The following is an 11,839-nucleotide window of genomic DNA, read 5'->3' on the forward strand; positions in this document are numbered from 1 at the left end:
ACAGCATCGCCCCACAAAGTAGCAGGTGTGGTAGGAGGCACACTAATCAAAATGAGGAATAGGCAATACCTGAGAGAGGAGATCTGAGTCAACCGGAGAGACATCTATGGAAATAAAATATGGTGTATCTTCAAAAAAAGTGACATCTGCACTGGTGTAAAATCGATGCATAGCAGGAGAGTAACAACGGTACCCCTTTTAGACACGGGAGTATCCTAAGAACACACATTTGATGGCCCAAGCAGACAACTTAGCACTTCTTGAGAAAAGATCATGGACAAAACAAGTACAGCCAAAGACACGAGGATGAACAGAATAAAGGGGATCCAATGGATATAATAGGGAATGAGGTACTTGATCATTCAAGACAGACGATAGCATTCGATTTATTAAATACCCTGCAGTGAGGACAGCATCGCCCCACAACTTTGAGGGTGCATTGGCATTCAATAAAAGAGTACGAGCAGTGTCCACAATATGTCTATGTTTTCACTCAGCTACACCATTTTGTTGAGGTGTATGAGGGCAACTAGATTGATGTAGAATGCCATGGGAAGCCATAAATGATTTGAAGCAATCTGAAAAATATTCTTTAGCATTATCACTTCATAAAATCCGAATTACTTTGCCAAATTGAGTTTTGATATCCGAATAGAAACTTAGGAAAATGTTGAATAACTCAGAACGATTTTTCATTAAAAATATCCAAGTACATCTAGAAAAATCATCAATAAAGGTGACGTAATACCTATGTCCTAAAAGAAAAGGAATGCGACTAGGACCTCAAACATCAGAATGAATAACATCAAAAAGGAGACATAGCTCGACTATTAATACTATTAGGAAAAGAAGCTCTAACATGCTTCCCTAATTGACACGACTCACTCTAAGGACACCAACCGTGAGAGATGAGGTACCATTTTCTTTAATTTATTCAAGCTTGGATGACCCAGGCGACGATGAATTAAACCAGGAGACTCAATAGATGCACATATGGTAGAGGTAGAAGGCTGAAGGTAGTAGAGACCATGTGATTCAGATCCGGCTCCAATCGTCTGTCCCGTACTCCGGTCCTGTATCAAGAAAGAATCAGAAGTGAAGGTTATGACACAGTTTAGTGACCGAGTCAACTTACTTATAGAAATCAAATTAAAGGGACATCCAGGAACTAGTAAAACAGATTTTAATGGTAGTGATGGGAGAGGTGATATTTGGCCAATACCAGTAGCTTGAACTTTTGACCCATCTGCAAGAGTGATATGATGTGGAGTTTTAGGTAATGATAGGTTAGGGAAAAGGGAGACATTACCAGTTAGGTGATCAGAAGCACCGGAGTCCAAAACCCAAGGTCCAATAGAAGTAGAATGAGAGACAAACTGTAGAATTACCAGTATGAGCAACAGTGATGGAAGAGGAGGCCTGTTTAGTTGCCTTCAATTGAAGATACTCTTGGTAATCATCGGTATATAATGTGATTGGATGATTGCCCTCCGGTTCAATCTTGAGCTCTGGAGCTGAAGTTGGAGATTGAACCACATTAGTTGTCTTGCTCGGAAAGCCATGCAAGGAATAACACCTGTCTCGTGTATGTCCATCTCTCTGACAGTAGGTACAATGGAGGTTTCCTCTACCCCCTTTACCACAACCACGACCTCGACCATGCCCTCGACTTCCACGGTCAGCTGTACTAGAGATAAAAGCAGAAGACTCAGATTCTGTGTGAGGATCTGCCTCTGGTGAAGGGACCCGAATCAGTCGATCTATGAGTTCTTCTACTGTAGGAATGACAGGATTTGTCAAGATTTGATCTCGAACAGATCCGTAATCTTTGTGGAGTCCTTGAAGGATAAACACCATAAACATATTATCAAGTTTGTTTAATATTTGTTGAGGATCATCCCTAACCAACATTAGCATGAGCTCATCAATAGTGGATTGAGCACGATTCAAATACGTTGGCAAATCATTATCAACCATACGAAGAGTTGCCAGACCATGAACAGACTCGTATATTCTTTGGATATCATTGGCATAGACATTTCGAGCCTTCTTCCAAATATCATAGCATGTCTTGTACGGACGAAATGCACCATTAATTTAGGCTCAATGGACTGCCACAATAGAGATACAAGTTGATAATCTGCCCGTTGCCATTCATCTCTCACCTCTTTATCAATTTCGAACACCCTTTTAGTAAGATGATCATAGAGACCCTGACCTAAAAACCACATTTCAACCGCAGTGGACCAATCCAAATAATTTTTACCATTAAGCTTTTCAGATGTAATAGTAGGTGATCCAGAAAAGGCAAAGGAGACCAGCCCCCTTTTTGGAAGATTCAATTTTTGGATTCTCCCTAGGAATCTCTGCCATGAAGAGAAAAAGAAGAAAAAACAGCAAACAATCAGTCACGAAACTCCGAGGTAGCAACCAATCAACCACAGAACTCCGAGGAAGCAACCAAACCACCACGGAACCCCGAGACAGCAACCAAACAGCCACGGAACTCCGAGACAGCAACCAAACAACCACGAAACTTCGAGGCAACAACCAAACGACCACGAAACTCTGAGGCCGCAACCAAACGACCACCAACGGACCACCTAGAGTGTGACCCACAACCTGAAAAGGGTCAAAACGAGAAGAGGGAGGGCCGGCGAGTCCAACGGAGTGAACCGCGTCGCAAACGGAGGCTGGGAGGGCAGCGCGTGAAGCCCACGCGCCGGCGAGCTTCCTCAACAAGAACCGCGCGTGAGAGCACGTGAGACGGCGGCTGACGGTGGCTCGCGACGGAGAGGCCGATCGGCGACCTCTGAGTGTGCAGGCGGTGTCAACTCCGGCAACCGCGAACAAAACTCGAAAACCATAGAAACCCTAGATGTTGGCTGCTGGATTAGGGTTCCTGGACCAGAGTGCTCTGATACCAACTTGAATATGAATAATTTCTTATTATTGAATCTGAATGAGTACAATAAAATAAATAGGCATAAAATATAATCAATCTCTAAAGTTTAGGGATTTAGATAAAACTGACTAAGGAAACTAAACTAGAACTTAGGAGAAGATAAACTAGTATATCTAAACTATATCTTATAGAATTATCTTAACATAAATCTGAATATATTAAGAAATTCTGGTCTAACAATTGACAGTTGAAAAATAAGCATAACACATACAGACAGGAAAGAATTAAAAAGAAAAGAGAGAAAATAGATACAGACCCGACGTGCTGTCTCATGTGTCTCATCTGAATGCCTAAAAAAATCTGCTTTGGAATTCAATGGCCAGCTTAGATCATGAAAACATTTGTTTGACCTGAAAAGGCACTTATTTGAGATTCTTGTTATCCAAATGAAAAAATAAATAAATAAATAACTTTTTGCACTGTTTCAAAACTCGAGTTTTCATTATTTGATAACTAAAAGTTTAATGAAACACTGACCAAAAATATTCATTGAGATCATCATAATTTCTCCAATTGGAATGACTTGCCTTGCCTTTGTTGTTTCTCTTTGCTTCCTTTTTCACCAAATACAGAAAAAAGTGTCAGGAAAACATTAGAAAACATGCAGCAAAACTAATATGATTATATAGCTGCATCAGACTGACCTTCATCAAAACTTGATATATTGGACTTATAACTTCCCTCAGAAAAAATTCATCATCACGTCCTTCTAGCTGCTCTTTGCTCCCAGTCACAGTCTCAAATAAAATCGTATAGATTTCACGGGACATCTTCGGGGGAAAAATGCAGAGAGAGTCATTAACATTGCACCAAACAATCTACACCATGCTTGCTATGTTACTATAAAAAACGTGGTACACATTTACGAGTTTTTTTCACTTATTAAAAGATTCATTTTACTTTTATTTAATAATGAATACATACAATATCTCGTACATGTTTTAACATATTATTTTACAGTTAAACAATACCCGTGTCTATGCATCTTTCATTACATTACAATAATTTTCTAATTAATAATTTAATATAATTATATAATAAGTTTGTGTGAATATATTTTAACAAGAAATATATATATATAATCCCACATACATTAAAGAACATTAGTCTAGCATAATTGCTGTCAAAAAAACACATTTGTGTAGCATAAATAAAAAATTAGTAATTATAATATCTTAAATCTCCTATGCTGATAAATGAAAAAAATTAAACCAGCTGAAAAATTAGTTGCAGCTCCAACAACAACACATGAGAAACCTGTCCAAACTAATAAATGATATGGAGATTGAACACTATAATGTTATTTATATTGATTTTTATTTTTTTTCCTTTTTTGCCATAATATGTTGAATCTAATTCAGTTTGCCTTTTTTTTATATTGAATTTATCCAAGTTACTTCCTCGATCTAACGGTATTTATATTTTAGATACATGTAACTAATTATGCACACATAATTGTTTCCTCTATTTTCACATGTGAAAACCAATATTTGTTGTCTTAAAATAAAATTTAGTGACCTTTTTAATTTATACTCTCCTGCCATTATGTTTGATATTTAAGGTTTTGATACAAAAATTATGAAATGTAATTAATATGTCACATTTCATAAAAACTTTACAAAAAGAATATTACATAATTTACTAATATATCTTTTATTTTTCTTATTAATTAGATTCTCTATCACATGCACTTCTTTCTTATTTTCTTACTGTGCAATAAATGGTTAAAGATATAATAGAGAAAAAAAAATTAATGATTCATTATAAATGTGAGCAATAATAAAAATAGAACAAAAATGTTACTAAACTGTTAAACAAATGGGATAAAGAAAATAGTTAATGACCATTTTAACACAAGTGCAGATACTACACGACTTGTGTGATTGCATGGGTCAACATACATACTAGTTGGATATAAAGAGTTGATTCTCGCAAATGTTGTGGTCTCAAAATTCACCGGAGAAATGTCTCCATCCGACAAACTTACTTGTTGCATTTCATTTGTGATTTTCACATGAAGCTATTTAGTTGAAATTTATAAATTTAGGAACTTCATGAGAGGGAAGTGATGCCCTGAGGAAATCTTCTTCCTTTTAAAAGACATTTGGCTATAACATTAACATATAAAGAGGAAAGGTGAATTTTTTGGGGTGTATAGAAGAAGGCTTTGCCTAAAATTAGAATGATATTATTTGTTTAATCTGAAAATACAATATACTCTGTTCTGTATTCATGAGATATCTTCCTGCTTAATTTCAATGATTTCATTCTCTATGAGAAGAATAATACAAGAAATTAAATATATTAATGATAGTTTAATGTGGTGTCGCTGATGGAGGTGAGAATGATGGTCTAATGATGTTTAAAAAGGTATGACACAAAGCATTTCGTTTCACATAATGCAGTTTAAGTTTGTTATACGCATAAGATTAAAATGATGGACTTACAGCGCAGGCACAGCAGAGAAGAATGAATGATATGTTATTAATAATGTTTTACAGTCAGTAATAGAAAACTTACATGATGGAAAATATAGCAAAGACACTCAGGCATAAAGCGAATATTTGAAGCTTCTCCCCATATTAGAAGATAAAGTGCGATATAAATCAACTCCATCTGTTGCTTGTCATAATCCTCTAGAAACCTATATAGTGTTAAGAAACAAAAAAATTATGCACTAAATTAATTAAAGAGCTCTTCTTAGTATATAAACATTTTATGAAGCACAATATATTTAGAGTAGGCTTGCACGCAAGGGTTCAGAGAAAAATGGAAGAGGTTAATTAATTTTTTGGTTTTAAATTAAGAGTTTAAAAACATTTATATAAAAGAATAATGGATGATTGGAAAGTGCATGGTGATATTTCACATTTTTCTTCCATTTAAAAAATAAAATTTTAATTCAAATTGAAAACTCAATCTTCCCTTCTCTTTCCCAACTCTCCTCAATCCAAACTTACTCTGAAAGCTCAAAACCATTGGTCATATAGCCTCACAATAAAACACTCAATTACCTAAGATTGGATTCACAATGTAGATAATCACACCATGACTTATAATTTTTGAAAATTGTAGCCATCAACTTTTCCACAGTTTCTGCATGGAGCTGCAACAAGATTCTTGTTAGCTTTTAATATGATACGAGGAACAGTAATCACAACCTGGAAATTTAGCATCACCCTGTTCATTAAATATGAAAAAACAAAAACTAGAAAACAAAAGCTTTTTGCAGGAAATAATAGTTCACCTGATTAGTTGATTCAGCACTGTTCCTTATATTCATGTTGGCAAGTAATAATATAAGGTGCTCCCTTTGATTTGCTACATTTCCTTTCTTCATATCCCGAAACAGAAGGAGACATCAAATCAGATTATTCACCAGAAATGGCATTAAAAACATAAATAGTTGTATTCTTCATTGCTGCTAACAATAAAAATTGAAAAGTATAACTTTGGTACAAAAGAGAGATTCCAATTCACTCTGAAACATACAAGAAGATAAATATAAAAGAAAACAATACAAGAAAAAGTTCTATATGCTCTCAACATAACTCTATGTATGCGGTATTACTGTAAGTTAGAACCCATTAATGTTATGAGAAGTAGTAATTTAAGCAGTTTTTTTATTTTCAATATCCCATCCTAATTCATTTATAAATTTACTAGTGACGTCGAGAGAATTTGTGTCTCTATTTATTTTCTATAAGAAAAATAATATTTTTAGAAACAATTGAGTAGTTACTTGAAAAGAATAAACTATTTGAGACCAAAATGACATTGGGAGAGAAATAGTAATTTAAATTTCTAAATAAAATAAAGAGTAAAATAGTTCATATAAAAATGGAGAAACAAACAATTATTAAAAAAAGTATTTCCGATATAAATGTTAGAGTGCTTCTAGCATGAAGTACTTATAATATGCCTCATCCATATACCACTAAATTGGCCTATTATTGCTGGTTAAAATCGGAAGAAAAAAAAATCACCTCCTCAGGCTGCCATGCCGCCACGGTCCCTGCCACCTAAAAATTCACCACCCCCTACGACAGCACCACCCCCAAAAACTCCACTCGGTCGCCGTCACAACCGGTTCACTTGTGCCGCTGACAAGGTCATCACCGCCGGCGTCGCGCAAGGCCATGGCCAACGAGGACGTCGACCCGAGCGAGCTGCGGCAGAGGACGATGGCACGATTCTTGGAAGGAGGGAGAAGCAGTTATTGCCGCCATCGGCACCAATCCCATCCACCCCTCCTACATCGCCGCCACTGGCGTCGCGCAAGGTTGTGGGCGGCAAGGACGTCGACGCGCGTGAGCTGCGGCGGAAGACGGTGGTGCGGTTCTTACAGGATCTCGGATCTGCAAGCCTTGAGGAGAGACGCAACCGGCACCAGCCCCATCCACCCCCTCCTACATCGCCGCCACCGGTGTCACACAAGGCCATGGGCAGCGAGGACGTCGACACGCGCAAGCTGTGGCGGAGGACGTGGCACGGTTCTCACTGTCAAGGTTTGGAAGAAAACCAAATCTTCTGGTTGCCAGTCACAAATCTCAACCATTCAATTTTTAAATAATATATCCAATAGTGAAAATTACTGCTTCATCCATGTACCACATTTCTTCGTACTTCATGTTAGAATTTTCCATAAATTACACTACAAAACAACTACTAATTAGCATGGGTCAATTAGTATGTTTCCTATTAATTATTCAGTCTTTTTTTTCCTCTTCCTTGGCTTTCTTTCTTTGCTCACACCATTTTTGTTGCTCCCAGAGGCAGATGGTGGAAGGGCCCAGTCAGTAATCCCCAAACTTTAATCATTTTTTACCACTTTTTTGTGTTGCAAAGTGGCTGATGGATGGACGACAACAAGAGCAATCTCTGTTACGACTTTGGGAAGCCCAACCTTTTGAACTCGTATGCAAACTCGTTTTCCACTAGTAATCTCGAGCGAAATTGCACAAACTCAGCCAAAATTGCGAGTTTGTTGTGATTCTACATGTCTACGAGGTTCACTTAGAAAAGCCCCGAAACAACATGGAGACCTGCGTTTCTCCTTAGGTTTTCTTTTTCTTCTCATGATTCACACATCCCTCTCGATCGCGGCTGCAGAACAAACCCAAAACCCGCTGGATCTGTTCCTCAGCATCGCCGCATCAGGGCTTGTTCGCCTGTTCGTTTATCGGAGTCACATTCTCTGGTCAGCATCTTTGTTCTCCGGTTGGCGTCCCCTGCTTCGGGGTTGTTCTCATCGTGTCGTGTTTCCAGGGTTCTCATCGTCCCTGGCTGCCACTCAAGAAAATTTTTATTTGCCGTAATTTTAAGAACTTGTTTCTCTTGTGACGATTTGTTACTAAACTTTACTACTTTATTATTGTAATTTACTATTTTACTTTAACATAGAGTTGAAATCTTAAGTTATCAAGAAATAGAAGGGAAAGGGGGAGAAGATTTATTGTTACCTGAAACCCAACAACTGAGGCAATCCAATCAAGTATATCATTCACTTTTTTAAGCCTGTCCATAGGCATTGTAGAATCATCATTAGAACCATCAGGTCTTGCACGAATTACTGGAATTGGAAGATTATCCACCCTACATATAGCATCAATTGCTGCTTTGATCTATAATTTTCAAGAAAAAAAAAAAAGATTAAAATTTTAAAATATCAGGGTGGTTATATCATTAGCAGATGCAAAATAAACAATGCATACGTCTCAGATTCACAAACCTCGGGAAGTTCCATGATTGCTGGTTTAACACCAAGAGCATATAGTGGAAGAATGTTATAGTGTTCATATTGTCCCCTCATCTTCTCAACATCCTCACCATATCGTTTTGTCTGGCAATAAAACAACATCCTTAGTCCACATCCCCACTATGTTTAGAAGTATTTTAGATATTTTAGTCATGGTAGCATAATCAAGCAAAACAAACCTTTTCCTGAAATCTTTCTTAAGGTATTATAATCGTCATTGCTTCATACAATACAGTGGCAATGTGAACATTGTTAGCCATCTCCTCCCTTCAGGAGAAACATGAGAAGAATAAGACATTATAACACAATTCATAAAACTTGCAAGCACAAGTTTAAGATCAAGCCTCACGGTCTCTGGGTAAATTCTCCATCACGGATTTTCTTTTCATAGAATTGTAGGTAGTAGTCCTGCAGCTCTTTAACATCACTCTTTCTCCTCGGAAATTTCAGTGTAACCTCCTCTTCCTGCCACCCAGAAATTTTAAAAATGAAAAAGAGAAAATCATGTCATGTTGAGATTAATATTTATGTATTTAATCAACAGAAGATATCATTATACCAGCTCATAGATACCAAAGACAAGTACAAAACAGCACCTTTAAAAACTTTAAGAACTGTAAGAAAATAAATTTAGCCAGTGTACCTTCTCAAGTTTGGACAATAGGTAGGTCTTGAACTGACGAACACCCTGCCCAATTGATGTAGGATCAATTTTATAGGCCAGCTCAAATGCATGGAAACGACCTAATTAAAGTATTAAACAAGAAAAGAAACACCAGTATTCAGTACCATGTAATCTTCTGCAAATATAAGTTAAAAACACCTTTGACACACTGAATTTAGATGTTGAATTTGAATTTGTGATTACTGTCAGAGTAAAATTCCTCAAATAGAAACTAGCTTCAGTATGATACTTTGCAGTAAAGGCTTGTTTGGACATATTTTGACTAATATTTATTTTGCTATATCCTTTTTCTTCGGAGTGCTGTTAAACAGACCAAATTATTAGGTTCGCTGAAAATGCCCTTAGAAAAAAGTATTTTCAGTGAGTAGTTGAAGGTTCATCTCTCTCATGGAGACTAGATAGAAATGGTTAGTTTCTGCCAAATCAGAGACTTTGAAGTCTATCTATGAGAAACCACATGTTGGTTTTTTGAGAAATGAAGAGGTGCCCACTGGAGTTTAATCATATAAAGATACTCACAAATAAAGGCAACTCTTGGATTCTCCTTTTCAATAGCAAGGGCTGCTCTGAGAACAGGCACAAGCACAGAAAGTGAAGAAGGCACAATCTCAGTGACCAAAACACCTTCCTCGTCTCGGAAGTCGTCGACATTTATAGTATGAGCCCTCACAAACCTCTTTGTTGGCTGCCAATCTGTCTCAAAAGGACCCTTCGTGCCACTTGTGCTGGCCATGGTCCTGCCACCACCAATGCAACAAGGTTTAAGCTTTTTCCCTCCTTCACCACCCAAACAGAATCACAACTATTGGGATTTGAGTGAAGGGCAGGGGAAGCTGAATTTTCAATTCTTTTGGAGTTGGGTAGAAGAAGGAGCCAAAAAGATTGATACTTTGATTGAGAGTCATGTTTTGGAATTTCCATATTAGGATGGGAGGAGGAGGAGGGGGAAAATTATAATAAAAATAAAGAAGAAAAGAAAAAGGAAACAGAATGTGATGCAGATGCAACTTCTTTTTTCGCTGAGTTCTTTCTCTTTTGGTAATAAACAATTGAACAAACCAGAGATGAAAGTTCACTCTTAACAACCGGATTCCAATTGTTTATTTGTGAGAGAAATGAGAGGTGGTTCTTTGAAATTCAAACTGCGACTTGACGAATATGTTGATAGTACATGCCAAGAAACCTAATTAAGGACTTAAGGACTTTGGAGTTTAAAATGGAATAGGTATTACGAGTTTTTTGATCGGGAGACTATTAAATATGTGGGAGGTGGGCGAATTTCTTCGTATATATTATTCTATATTCTATATTTATTACTCTACTAATTTGTTATTTTATATTTATTTTTTTGTTCGTCCCTGAAGTATCCACCGTCGACAGCAGTGGCTAATCTCCTCGCTACGTTGGAGGCACCTCAAAGGGTGGGATAGCTGGTCCCAAGATTTAACGCGGCTGCATACACAAGGCAGGATTCAAACCCCTGACCTTGCTTAAGCGTGGATCAACCCCTACCGCTGAACCACACGGTTGGGGTTATTTTATATTTATTTATTAACAAATAAAGATTAACTAATCTTATTAATATGGAACTTGGTAAAAAAATCGGGTTTAATAACTGAAAAATTAGATTCTGAAAGAATATTCTTTGAATACTAAAATTACGTATTGAATTTGGATTCTTGTATCCATATTCAAAAAGTTTTTGTGATTATTGCCGAAGAACTGAAATAAAAGATAGGGTAGAGCTATGACAGTTATTGTATGGGGTCTATCCAATGCTAGATGCAAAGGCGCATAATAGATCGATAGAAACATTATGAGCTGTCCCGTAATAAACTCAGTGGTTGCTGATATTTTTTTCTCGGTCCCTTCTTCCACAAGCCGAGCTCGAAGAAGGAAGAGATAAGAGGGCTCTATGGAAAATGTAGTAAAAAATCCATAATAGAGTCCTACCACAACTATCAACTTACACCAAAATTTTAGAATAAAAAAATCACTCATTTTTTTTAATTTGGTTAATTTGTATAAAGGATATTATAGTAATTTAATTTAATTTTAAATAAAAATAAAATATTTTCTCTCTCTTATTAATTTCATTCTCTAAGTTATTTCTCTCTTATTAAATTTTTCCTCCAACTCATTTCTCTTTTCTATTAAATTCTTTCTCTAACTTATTTATTTCTTTTCTATTAAATTCCTTCTTTAACTCATTTCTCTTTCATCTCTCATGATGTCTCTCCTCTCTCTCTCTCTGAACAAATAAGTGTGATGTCTCTCCTCTCTCTCTCTCTCTCTCTGTGAACAAATAAGTGGGAGTATATTAGCATTCCCTTTTATATATATAGGAGAGTGCTAATATACTCCTACCTATTTTTTAGTTAGAGTATGTTAGCAATCTATACCAAAATTTTAGGATAAGAAAACTACTGAT

At 36.6% G+C, this 11,839-nt stretch overlaps 1 protein-coding gene across 3 annotated transcripts in view; it reads right to left on the reverse strand.

Moving 5' to 3' along the window:
* Positions 1 to 10,702, reverse strand: part of LOC109811236 (callose synthase 7) — a 30,260-nt gene extending 19,558 nt beyond the window's left edge. The window contains exons 1-13 of one of the 3 annotated variants that reach the window (XM_083068442.1): positions 9,928 to 10,702; positions 9,367 to 9,467; positions 9,073 to 9,188; positions 8,903 to 8,990; positions 8,697 to 8,807; positions 8,428 to 8,589; positions 6,213 to 6,299; positions 5,980 to 6,071; positions 5,486 to 5,609; positions 3,610 to 3,735; positions 3,443 to 3,519; positions 3,222 to 3,315; positions 918 to 1,073 (exon numbers count right to left, since the gene is read on the reverse strand). In XM_083068442.1, coding sequence (XP_082924568.1) covers positions 918 to 1,073; positions 3,222 to 3,315; positions 3,443 to 3,519; positions 3,610 to 3,735; positions 5,486 to 5,609; positions 5,980 to 6,071; positions 6,213 to 6,299; positions 8,428 to 8,589; positions 8,697 to 8,777 — 999 coding nt within the window. In that variant the 5' untranslated portion in view covers positions 8,778 to 8,807; positions 8,903 to 8,990; positions 9,073 to 9,188; positions 9,367 to 9,467; positions 9,928 to 10,702. The remainder of the gene's footprint in view (positions 1 to 917; positions 1,074 to 3,221; positions 3,316 to 3,442; positions 3,520 to 3,609; positions 3,736 to 5,485; positions 5,610 to 5,979; positions 6,072 to 6,212; positions 6,300 to 8,427; positions 8,590 to 8,696; positions 8,808 to 8,902; positions 8,991 to 9,072; positions 9,189 to 9,366; positions 9,468 to 9,927) is intronic. The other 2 variants (XM_083068443.1, XM_020374913.3) reach the window with 2 other exon arrangements.
* Between the last annotated feature and the right edge of the window lie 1,137 nt (positions 10,703 to 11,839).

The sequence above is a fragment of the Cajanus cajan genome, chromosome 2 (genome assembly GCF_000230855.2).
Source record: "Cajanus cajan strain Asha chromosome 2, NIPB_CcT2T_4, whole genome shotgun sequence".
NCBI lineage: Eukaryota > Viridiplantae > Streptophyta > Magnoliopsida > Fabales > Fabaceae > Cajanus > Cajanus cajan.